Source organism: Pongo pygmaeus, chromosome 9, assembly GCF_028885625.2.
Source record: "Pongo pygmaeus isolate AG05252 chromosome 9, NHGRI_mPonPyg2-v2.0_pri, whole genome shotgun sequence".
NCBI lineage: Eukaryota > Metazoa > Chordata > Mammalia > Primates > Hominidae > Pongo > Pongo pygmaeus.
In genome coordinates, this window is record NC_072382.2 from 71,649,006 (window position 1) to 71,661,096 (window position 12,091).

At 38.8% G+C, this 12,091-nt stretch overlaps 1 protein-coding gene across 1 annotated transcript; it reads left to right on the plus strand.

Annotated features, from left to right (window-relative positions):
- Nucleotides 1–10,077: 10,077 nt before the first annotated feature.
- Nucleotides 10,078–11,025, plus strand: LOC129007079 (olfactory receptor 52R1). Its single transcript, XM_054437355.1, is given in 1 exon segment — nucleotides 10,078–11,025. A coding segment is annotated over 1 exon segment (948 nt).
- The last annotated feature ends 1,066 nt before the right edge of the window (nucleotides 11,026–12,091 follow it).

The following is a 12,091-nucleotide window of genomic DNA, read 5'->3' on the forward strand; positions in this document are numbered from 1 at the left end:
AAGTGTGGCAAATTTTCTTTAATCTTTGACAGATATTTGGGTTGTTTCCACATTTTAGGTGTTATGAATACAGCTGCTATAAGCATCTTTAGACATTTTTGGTGGATGTATAAACCATTTATTTGGAGTATGCAACTAAAAGTGAAATTGCTCGCTCAAAAAGAGGTCTAGTTTTACTAGAAATTGCAAAAGAGATTCAATTTATGAGTGCTCCAATTGCTCCTCATTTTTACCAATACTTAGTGTTGTCAGTGCTCTTAATTTTAGCTGTTCTAATTAGTTTATATTGTTAAATTGTTACAGTTTAAACTTTCATTTATCTAATGAATAATAATGTTGAATAATAATAATAAAGCTTTTCATATGCGCATTGACCATTTGTCTACCTCTTGCTGTACAGGGCCTGTTTAAACCATTTGCCTGCATTTTTCATGAGTTGGTTTTCGTTTTTATTGATTATGTGGCTCTCTTTGTCAGACATATGCATTGTGAATGTTTTCTCTGTCTGTGACTTGACTTTTCACTTTTGTATTGGTCTCTTTTGAAGTAGATTTTTTTGTATTTTAATGAAGATCAATTGCTGATCTTCTTTTATATTGTGGCTAATGACTTTTGTGTCCTGTATAAGAAATCTGCTTTCCCCGAGTTCATAAAAATATTACTGTACTTTTTAAAGAAGCTCTATAGCTTTAGCTTTCAAATTTAGGTTTATTTTACACCTCAAATAAAGATATTTTACTTTGAGGTAGAAGGTGAGTTTCACTTTGTTTTTTCATACAGATTTCTAATTGTTCTAGCACCATAAAAACATTGTTCTGTCACGGAATAGAATTGATTCATCTATTGAAAATTAATTACTGGCAGTGTGTGGTGGCTTCTGCCTGTAATCCCAGCACTTTGGGAAGCCAAGGCGGTGGATAGCTTGAGCCCAGGAGTTTCTGAGCAGCCCAGCTGGGCAACATAGCAAGACCCCATCTCTAAAAAATAATAAGTAAATATATAAAAAGAAAGAAAAAAAGGAAAATCAATTACTGATACATTTAAAGCTATTTCTGGTTTCTTTATCAATTTTTCAATAATGTATTGATCTATCTTTAAATAAATACAAGGCCACCCTTAGGGTAAGTGTCTAGATAAACAATTTCATTAAAACTATTTAAAAGTCCACTGGTGCATACAACGTATACCTATTTATAAATGACATAAAATAATAGATTAACATGGTGGCAGGCACCTGTAATCCCAGCTACTTGGGAGGCTGAGGCAGGAGAATCTCTTGAACCCAGATAGTGGTGTTTGCAGTGAGCTCAGATTGCACCACTGCACTCCAGCCTGGGCAACAGAGTGACACTCTATATAAAAAATAAAAATAAAAAAGAACAATGGATTAAAATGTACTTATTGGTATATTCATTTTCCAGGACTCCCATATATATATATATACACACACACACACACTCACACATACACATACATATAAACATATACATATAATATCTGTGGGGAAAAAAAAAGAAAATCTCAGGATGCCAAATTTACTATGCCAAAAGGAAAAAGTTAAGCCCAGAAGCTAAATTACACACACACACATCTGCCCTTCCTTTTGTTTCTAAACATAGTTACAGAAAGAAGGCTATATGTCTCCACAGAAGGCCTCCGTCACCCTGACAATGTAAATTAACAGCCTGTCCTCACAGGTTCATGTTAAGAGGAAACTAGAAATCATCTCCCCATCCACCCTGAAACAAATACTTATTTGACTGCTTCCTCTACTCTATGCTTATCTTATGTCAAGTGAGACTTAATGAGTGTGAAATAAATACATAGATTGTTCCCTCTATCCAACCCTTTTCACCTGCAACATACTGGATTCAGTAGCCTAATCAAAGCCTCACAAGGATGTGATCATATCCTACCTCTTTTTTTCTTTCCCATTTCCCCTCCTGTCCACTTTTCCCCTTTAATCGTTGAAGCCCTCAAAATCCTCTTCAGAAAAAGTACAGGCCACGCATTCTACTGTGGCTGTGTCTGTCTTCCCTAGGCATGTCTCCTCAACCTTGGCAACATAAACCTCTAAATGGATTGAGACCTGCCTCAGTCATTTGCTTCAGTTTCACATATCTATCTCTTTACATAATACAAATACATTATATATGTCTATGTAATATTTATGTTACATATCACATACTACATGTACACATCATATACTACATGTATACATATACATATATATATATATATATACACACCAACATATTTCTACATAGATATGTTGAATTGTCTCGGAATTCTCATGTCAATATCCCCAACAACCTTTATTTCCAACAAAAGTTTCTTTCTAAACATCCTTTCTGCCCTGCCTTTGTAACCCTACAATTGCAGATTGGTGTGACTATAAGTTTATCATAACCAACTTTTATTGGGCTCTCAAAACTGCCCAGAAACCTTGGTACATTCCAGTGGAAACTGGGCTTCGACAAAGGGCTGTGAGCCAGGTTTAGAGTCCTCAGTGCATCCTGGAGAGGTACCAGCTTTGGAAAGACTTAAATGATGAGGGGTCTCTGGGAGGATCAATCAGAAAAATTCTGACATTTCTACTATATGCTCCTTTCACCTTGAAATCCCCTACTGAACTTAAAAAGTAGTGTGGGTAGTCTGATAAATGCTTTCCACAAGAGCCTGGGTCACGCCTGCTTAGAATCAAGTGGCATTTGGGACTGTGGAAGAGTCAGAAATGAAACACCACAGGTCCTATCCTGGATGTCATATTCTGTTGAAAGAGAAAAGTGCTCCTAAAAAAGCAAGAAGAAAAAGAAGGCAAAGGGACCTGAATTTTGTTCTGCTTCCAATATACTAAGAACATCACATACTGAAGTTAAAGGAAATAAACAACAAAAAGAAATAAAGAAAAATGATTTGCAAAGAATGAAATCATGTATTTTGCAGCAACATGGATTTAACTAGAGGCCATTATCCTAAGCAAATTAACTTAAAGCAAGAACAGAAAACCAAATACCACATGTTCTCATTTATAAGTGAAAGCTAAACATTGTGTACACATCGACACAAAAAAGGGAACAACAGACACTGGGGCCTACTTGAGCGTGGAGGTTGGATTGAGGGTGAGGATAAAAAACTACCTATTGAGTACTGTACTTATCAACTAGGTGATAAAATAATCTGTACACCAAACCCCTGTGACACGCAATTTACCCTGTAACAAACTGGCATAGGTACTCCCTGAATCTAAAATAAAAGTTGAAAGGAAACATTAAAAGAAAAAGAAAAATAATTTGAAGCCTGAAATTCCAATGTACAATGTCAGCCTGATCTCCAAAATAATATTTTGAATACTTCCTGTATACCTGGACTCTCTAAAAAAGAAAATGGTACTTCTGATTTTGTAGGCTGATAGATGAAAAATTATGACCTTTGTGACCTTGATCATTACCATCTATCATATGCATATCGATGTAAACCTGATAACCTTGGTAATTTTTTCCATTTAAATGTATGTTGCACTTCGTATTTTGTTCAAGTCTGACAGATTGCACTCTTAGCAAACAAATCATTCTTTGCATTCTTATATGTTTTCCTTTCTCAAATCTTCCTTAATGTTTAGATTAAAAACATTAGATTTAAAAATCTGGATTCTGTATTGAAACAGAGGAAGCTCTGTGTAGGCCTTCACTGTTCAGATTGAGTGAAGAGGGCCTTCCACCCTAACAAAGTTTCAGAACTGACTATGGCATGGTCTTCTTTGGAATTCCTTTCACCTATCTGGATAATCACTCACTCAGAGGTGAGGGGTCTCAGAACCATAGCTACCTTAGTAAACACTGATACACTAATGGATGCTCAACATCCTCATTAACCCCACACTCCCTGTATACACATACTCATATGTACACACACTATGTGCAACCTCACACCGCCAGGTATGTAGCTAGGCATGTGCCTTCACAAAGTGTGTGTATTCAGTAACCTTGAGCTCATAGCATGATGGTCGCACACTAATGATACATACTTAAAGCAAATTATGATTCATACTTTGATATACACATACGCTTATTCGCACAAATACTCACACTTATATGCAAATTCAGTGCCTTATACATGTGTTTATTAACATATCTCTCAGATAAACACATCGACCTACATATCAACACAGTTTCATATTGTACAAAATATCCCCTGAATTATAAATATACATACTCTGACTAAAAAAAAAATACATGCATACAGATAAAATCACATTCATGTAATCTCAACAACACACCTTTTTTGCACAAGCATTCAAATTCCCTGCCTTCCCACTTCTGTATACAGAGGAGAGAGGAAAGGGATGGGTTAATGCTTCCAGCTCTAGTCTCCAGTCTCAGAGGAAGCCAGTGTGCATATGACGCACTGGAGCTCAGGGGAGTGAGAAAACTAATACTTAAAGGTCAGAAACGTCCAGACACAACCCTTTAAATACGCCTTGATCTGAGGTCTCTGCCAAAGGCTGAATTTCAGAACTCCTTCTGGCCATGTCATGCTTGGTTAAAGACAGAGCAGAGGTCAGGGTGAGTGATTATCTGTACCTCAGACACCTCTGCCCATCACAGAAAGCATTAGGAGTCATAGAGCTCCCAGAAGCAGGAAGGCCAATGCAATGGCCTAACTCACTGGGAGCTTCAGGTCTACAGATCCAAGACCACTGATCTTCATTCTAAGAATGGGAGAAGACTCAGTGCTCCCACTGTGTCCTCCAGGGAGACCTGAGAAAGGTAGGAATACTGCCTCCACACACAACATTTCCATAAAAGAGGTGGCTCTGAACACCACACTGCTCCAGCATTATTGATCTATGCCTTATTTTCAGATACCTCAAAGTGAAAAAACAGCTTCCTAGAAGCTATTCCTTAGCAAAATCTCTCAGTTGATTTTATCTTCTATTCCCTCACTGGCTTGAGCAACACAGCTGACTGATGAACTTAACTATTCTCACATAATGGGTGAGATCATTGAAATCCAACAGAGCCAGTGGGTGTTATAGTTGGAATCAAACCCAGTCTGACAGGTGAAAATTGAGCTCCACTCAGTGTGATAATATAGTTCTTGTAACCACATTTATATAACAAAACCCTATATGGAGGTTTTTACAAGTTAGATTTTATTTTGGGAAACAGAAAAATTAAATCTGACGTTAAACGTGTTATGTCCTTAGTTATAGTGTTTGAAAATGACATGATTTCATTTCAACGTTCAGTATGTACTATGTTCATAAGAATTCTAGCCTGTGGAGGGGAACAGATTTAAAAGCAGTGTTGGGGAGAAAGAAGTACTAGGGAAGAAGATAAATTATATGGTTTTTTCTTTTCCTACCTTTTAGAGAATGCACATTCCATTTCTTAACACAGCAGCAAGCTGACAACCTGTGCTTCCTATGTTGAAAACCTCACATACTGGACAAAAATGGCTAAGTATTGGTTAATTCCATGTCTACTCCACATGCCTTGAAGCATTAAGTCTGCCTGTGTTATGTTCATAAGTCTGTGAGAAAAGGAAGATAAGGGAACCACTGACAGTGATGGCACTAGATTCCATAGGTCAGCAGAGGAAAATGGAGAGAAGAAAGGGAGGCACCTGTCAACAGTCCCCATCTCTCAATTCAGTCTTGGATACCAGGGCAGCCTTGCTCCTCCATTGTCCACCAAAAAAAGAAAATCTGAGAGCAGAAAAGCAGAGCAAGCAGAATGGGATGAGGAAGGCTGAGAGACATAACTTCATGCGGAAGCTCTGCCCTGTGAAAAGCCTACTGGGGAGTCTGAAGTATGAGTGAATGGGAAGACAGAAACTGGTTTGTAAAGGGGCTATAGAATACAGGTAGCTGAAACATGGCTGAGGAGAAACTCATCACTTCCTAAGGAGGGTGGAGAACAGGAGAGTTCTCCATTAAGGCTCATGGGCAGAATACATTAAAGATGTCCTCCCAGAGAAAGCAGCACACACCCAGAGATCCCAGGAGGCCAAGCCGGAGACTGTGCTAGAGGCTCCAGCCCAGTGAAGTAGCAGGGACCCTGGGTCCAAATTCAGATCTTCCTCTAATTCAGCATGCAGTTGTGCACACCCCCTTCATGTTTGCCTTTGTCATGATAGGACAGCAAACTCTGCTTTCCCCAACCTGGGCAGGAGTCTGAATTGTTATCTAGCACAGGCAGCATGGGTACCACCAAGAGCACTGGCTGCAAAGTCATGCACCTGGATACTTACTTGCTGTGTGATCTTGGGCAGATGACGTAACTAGTCTGAACTCTGTTTTCTCATTGTTATAGGAGGATGCAGAGGTTTTGCGTGAGTTAGAAACAACAAAATTTGGGCTGGGCATAGTGGCATATGTCTTTAATTCCAGCACTTTGGGAGGCCAAGGCTGGCTGGTCACTTGAGCCCAAGAGTTTGAGACAAGCTTGGGTAACATAGTGAGACCCTGTCTCTACTAAAAATACAAAAAAATTGCTGGGCGTGGTGGCGCGTATCGGTAGTTCCAGCTACCTGAAAGGCTGAGGTGGGAGGATCACCTAAACCCAGAAGTTCAAGGCTAGAGTGAGCTGTGATCACACCATTGCACTCCAGCCTGGACAACAGAGTGAAAACATGTCTCAAAAATAAAAGAAAAAGAACAAGCAAATAAACAAATATTTATCATTTTTTTAAATTATACTTTAAGTTCTAGGGTACAAGTGTACAATGTGCAGGTTTGTTACATATGTATACATGTGCCATGTTTGTTTGCTAAACCCATCAACTCATCATTTACATTAGGTATTTCTCCTAATGCTATCCCTCCCCCAACCCCCCACCCCCGGACAGGCCCCCAGTGTGTGATGTTCCCCACCCTGTATCCATGTGTTCTCGTTGTTCAACTCCCACCTATGAGTAAGAACATGTGGTGTTTGGTTTTCTGTCCTTGCGAGAGTTTGCTTAGAATGATGGTTTCCAGCTTCATCCATGTCCCTGCAAAGGACATGAATTCATCCTTTTTCATGCCTGCATAGTATTCCATGGCCTATATGTGCCAAATTTTCTTAATCCAGTTTATCATTAATGGACATTTGGGTTGGTTCCAAGTCTTTGCTATTATGAACAGATGCTGGAGAGGATGTGGAGAAATAAGAATGCTTTTACACTGTTGATGGGAGTGTAAATTAGTTCAGCCATTATGGCAGACAGTGTGGCAATTCCTTAAGGATCTAGAACTAGAAATACCATTTGACCCAGCAATCCCATTACTGGATATTTACCCAAAGGTTTATAAATCATGCTACTCTAAAGACACATGCACACGTATGTTTATTAAACAAAATTTTTTAAGTCTATAGTGCTATGTCTCCAAAAATAACAATTATTTATTTATTTTTTTAATTTTACTTTAAGTTCCGGGATTTGGCCAGCACCCCTTATATTGCCTCGTACAGCAATGAGGATGGTCTGGGTATGCTTTTCAAGGTACCCCTGAAGCTGGGGGACTGTCCCCACGACAATTTGAGGGTGATATACAAGTGACAGATAGAAAGACTTCAGCTCAAACAGAATATACAAAACAGCTTGGAAAGTCTGGGACAGGCAAAGGGGGACAGAGATATAGGTGGACCCCAGATATAGGTGGTTTTGAATTTTTACCATACTCTACATGCAAGTACTTGTTTTGAGCAAACCTATATCTTATTCTCTGGCAGGATGGTCAAGATTCCAGTTTAGATCTAGACTTATAAAGTCTGAGCCCTATTTCTTCCAGTCTGTTATAAATCTTGAGAAATTTATCAGTGTGCCGTATTCAGGAGATCCATCTCACATGCAGAGACACACATAGGCTCAAAATAAAGGGATGGAGGAAGATTTACCAAGCAAATGGAAAACAAAAAAAGGCAGGGATTGCAATCCTAGTCTCTGATAAAACAGACTTTAAACCAACAAAGATCAAAAGAGACAAAGAAGGCCATTACATAATGGTAAAGGGATCAATTCAACAAGAAGAGCTAACTATCCTAAATATATATGCACCCAATACAGGACCACCCAGATTCATAAAGCAAGTTCTTAGAGACCTACAAAGAGACTTAGACTCCCACAAAATAATAATGGGAGACTTTAACACCCCACTGTCAACATTAGATAGATCAACGAGACAGAAAGTTAAAAAGGATATCCAGGAATTGAACTCAGCTCTGCACCAAGCGGACCTAATAGACATCTACAGAACTCTCCACCCCAAATCAACAGAATATACATTCTTCTCAGCACCACATCGCACTTATTCCAAAATCGACCACATAGTTGGAATTAAAGCACTCCTCAGCAAGTGTAAGAGAAATTTAGGAAAAGACAAGGCCTTTTGGGGATCTTGAAGAAATTCTTTTTAGGAATCTTTTTTTTTTTTTCTGGTGAATGAGACATGTGTTAGTTCCAAGAGGTGATGGGTATTTAAATGCATACTTTTCTTGCCCAGGTGTTTCTCTTTTGAAGGCGGTAAGAACTGAGGCTTTCAAACAAAGCACATGCAACTGAGTTTAGTGAAAAAGTGTTGGGTAAGAACAAAATGAGCTTTGTGCCATCGATTCTGAGATTGATAGTGATCACCAAAAAACTCAAAGAGTGGAATAAACTCAGGTAAAACGAATAGAGACAGACAGTAGGGCTCACACAGTATCCACTGTAGTAGGGCAACCTCTATGGCCTCAAGGTAGTCAATAGGGCTCTATCTGGGTATTTAGAATATTGTTAATCAGTTAATGAGTCTGCTGCCTTTGAATAATGACATTTATTTGCTACTTTCTTCAGGAATATTTTATTAAACTCCTACTCTGCACCAAGCACAGAGATGCTAGAGATAGTGTGGGGTTCACGGCTGATTTCATGAAAAATTCCTCTTCTAGGACAGAGGTTGGCAAACTATAGCCTGGAAACCAACACCTGCCTGCGACCCATTTTTGTAAACAAAGGTTTACTGGAACACACCACACTCACACATTTATGTGTTGACAACGGTTACTTTCACACTACAATGGTTGAATTGATCTACTGCAACAGACAGTATAGGCCACAATTTCTCAAAATTTTGTGATCTCACTTTTTAAAGAAAACAAGTTTGCTAACTTCTTGTCTAGGAGAAACCTACACTAAAGATAATAAATTAAATTATAAATGTACAATTGGTCAGTAGATTAACTTCCCACCCAAGCCCTTGTGGTAACTGACCTAGATTCAAAGCTAACTTCAAAGCAATACATAAATTGCTATAGGCTTGCAAACTCTACTAACTTCCTACTCTGCGAAGTTGGCCAAGTGGCTAACCAGAGGTTTAAAAAGGACCTGTGGAAAAGTTTAAACTAATCAGCTGTTAGTTCTATATAACTGAAGAGCAAGAATTTCTATAATATTACTTGTCATGATTATTTTCCCTTAGCAGATGCTACTTTCAAGAAAAATATTGATTCTTTTTTTTTTTTTTTTTTTTTTGAGACGGTCTCGCTCTGACACCCAGGCTGGAGTGCAGTGGTGTGATCTCAGCTCACTGCAACGTCCAACTCCTGGGTTCAAACGATTCTCCTTCCTCAGCCTCCTGAATAGCTGGGACTATAGGCGTGCTCTACCACGCCTGGCTAATGGGTTTTTTTTTTTTTTTTTTTGTATTTTTAGTAGAAAAGAGGTTCCACCATGTCAGCCAGGCTGGTCTTGAACTCCCGACCTCAAGCAATCCGCCTGCCTCAGCCTCCCAAAGTGCTAGGATTATAGGTGTAAGCCACCACACTTGGCCAAGAAAAATGTTGATTCTTAAAAAACAGTTACACATGCAACTAGTATGTTCTACCCCATTTTGAATGACATAAGTACGAAAAACAACAGAGTAACATGTCATGTTGCAACATATTATTTATTAAAACAGTTGAAATTATTCTAGTTTATAATCAAACCCAATCACCCTGGTATCCAATAGTCCCATCCAAAAGCCTTGTATGTAATAATAACACTTGTTTTGATTGTTATCATCTGCAGAGAGTAGATTGCCTTCCCAACAGAGACCATATTAACCAGTCCATGGTGCTGGCTTCAGGGAACAGCTCTTCTCATCCTGCGTCCTTCATCCTGCTTGGAATCCCAGGCCGGGAGAGTTTCCAGTTTTGGATTGCCTTTCCGTTCTGTGCCATGCATGCTGTGGCTGTTGTTGGAAATATCACTCTCCTCCATGTAATCAGAATTGACCACACCCTGCATGAGCCCATATACCTCTTTCTGGCCATGCTGGCCATCACTGACCTGGTCCTCTCCTCCTCCACTCAACCTAAGATGTTGGCCATATTCTGGTTTCATGCTCATGAGATTCAGTACCATGCCTGCTTCATCCAGGTGTTCTTCATCCATGCCTTTTGTTCTATGGAGTCTGGGGTGCTCATGGCTATGGCCCTGGACCGCTACGTGGCTATCTGCTTCCCACTCCGACACTCTAGCATCCTGACCCCATTGGTCGTGATCAAACTGGGGACCATCATGATGCTGAGAGGGCTGCTGTGGGTGAGCCCCTTCTGCTTCATGGTGTCTAGGATGCCCTTCTGCCAACACCAAGCCATTCCCCAGCCATACTGTGAGCACATGGCTGTGCTGAAGTTGGTGTGTGCTGATACAAGCATAAATCGTGGGTATGGGCTCTTTGTTGCCTTCTCTGTGGCTGGCTTTGATATGATTGTCATTGGTATGTCATACATGATGATTTTGAAAGCTGTGCTTCAGTTGCCCTCAGGTGAAGCCCGCCTCAAAGCTTTTAGCACATGTGCCTCCCATATCTGTGTCATCTTGGCTCTTTATATCCCAGCCCTTTTTTCTTTCCTCACCCACCGCTTTGGCCATCATGTGCCCTGAGTTGTATACAACCTGTTTGCTAATCTCTATCTACTGATACATCCCATGCTCAACCCCATCATTTATGGAGTTAGAACCAAACAGATCAGGGACAGGGTTATCCAAGGATGTTGTGGAAACATCCCCTGAGCAAAGGGTCAGTGTATACCCATCACTTACATTGCCCCACTAATGTGGGAACATTAATGAACATTTGACAGGCAATTACTTATTATCACTAAGTCAGCTCTGTAAATAACTGGCTCAGAGGTAAGCAACCCTCTAGAGGCAAGAGAAACAATTTTCAGGGTATCTAGAAAAGAGATACCTGAGAGATGTGATGGATAAGAACAACTTTGTTGACTACATATTCATCATCACATGGAAACAATAAAAGTAGTTTTACCTATTAAATCAGTGAATATTTTAAAAGAATGTCATCTCCCACAGATGATTAAGGTAAAAAAGTTGTTTTTACACTGTCAGTAGAAGTAGGTACACTTTGCTTAAAAGAAATTTAGAAATTTATGTCAAATAATTTAAAAGTACATATATTTTCTTCATCTGAGAATATGTTTATAAAAATAAAGTGCATATGTACAAAGACATGCAAAAAATCATGCCTTATAAAAATAAAATATAAAATGATTCAAATATTGTCCTATAAGATTACAGATGAAGCAATACTCAATTGAATATCAGGTGCCATTTAACTATTTTATTTGGAAGGACTATCTGAAAATTTGACAAATAAGCAAAATATAATCTTAAATTGAAAAGAAAAACTATTGCCCATAAGGCTTGATGCCAATTCTAAACTGGAATACATACGTAAAGAAAGGAATTCAGGAAATATATCCAAATGATAAAAAATAGCTGCTTGGAGTAGTGATGCTTATGGCATTTTCATTATATTTTTATACTTTAGTGTATTTTTAAATTTAATTTAACCATGTTTTTATTGATACAAAATGATTTACATATTTAAGTGATTCAGTGTGATGTTCACCTAGTACTTATCACAAGATGGCTTTTGCAGGTCCAGGTCCATTTTTATCTCATTTCTCCAAAATTGAATACAATACTACACCTCTCAGTCCCAAGGACTTCTTTTATCACCCTACAGAATTAGAATTGTAAAGGATATTGTCAGATAAGATAAATTTGTTATACAGATAGCAAATTGTCTTCCAGTCATTTGTTTAATGAAAAATAA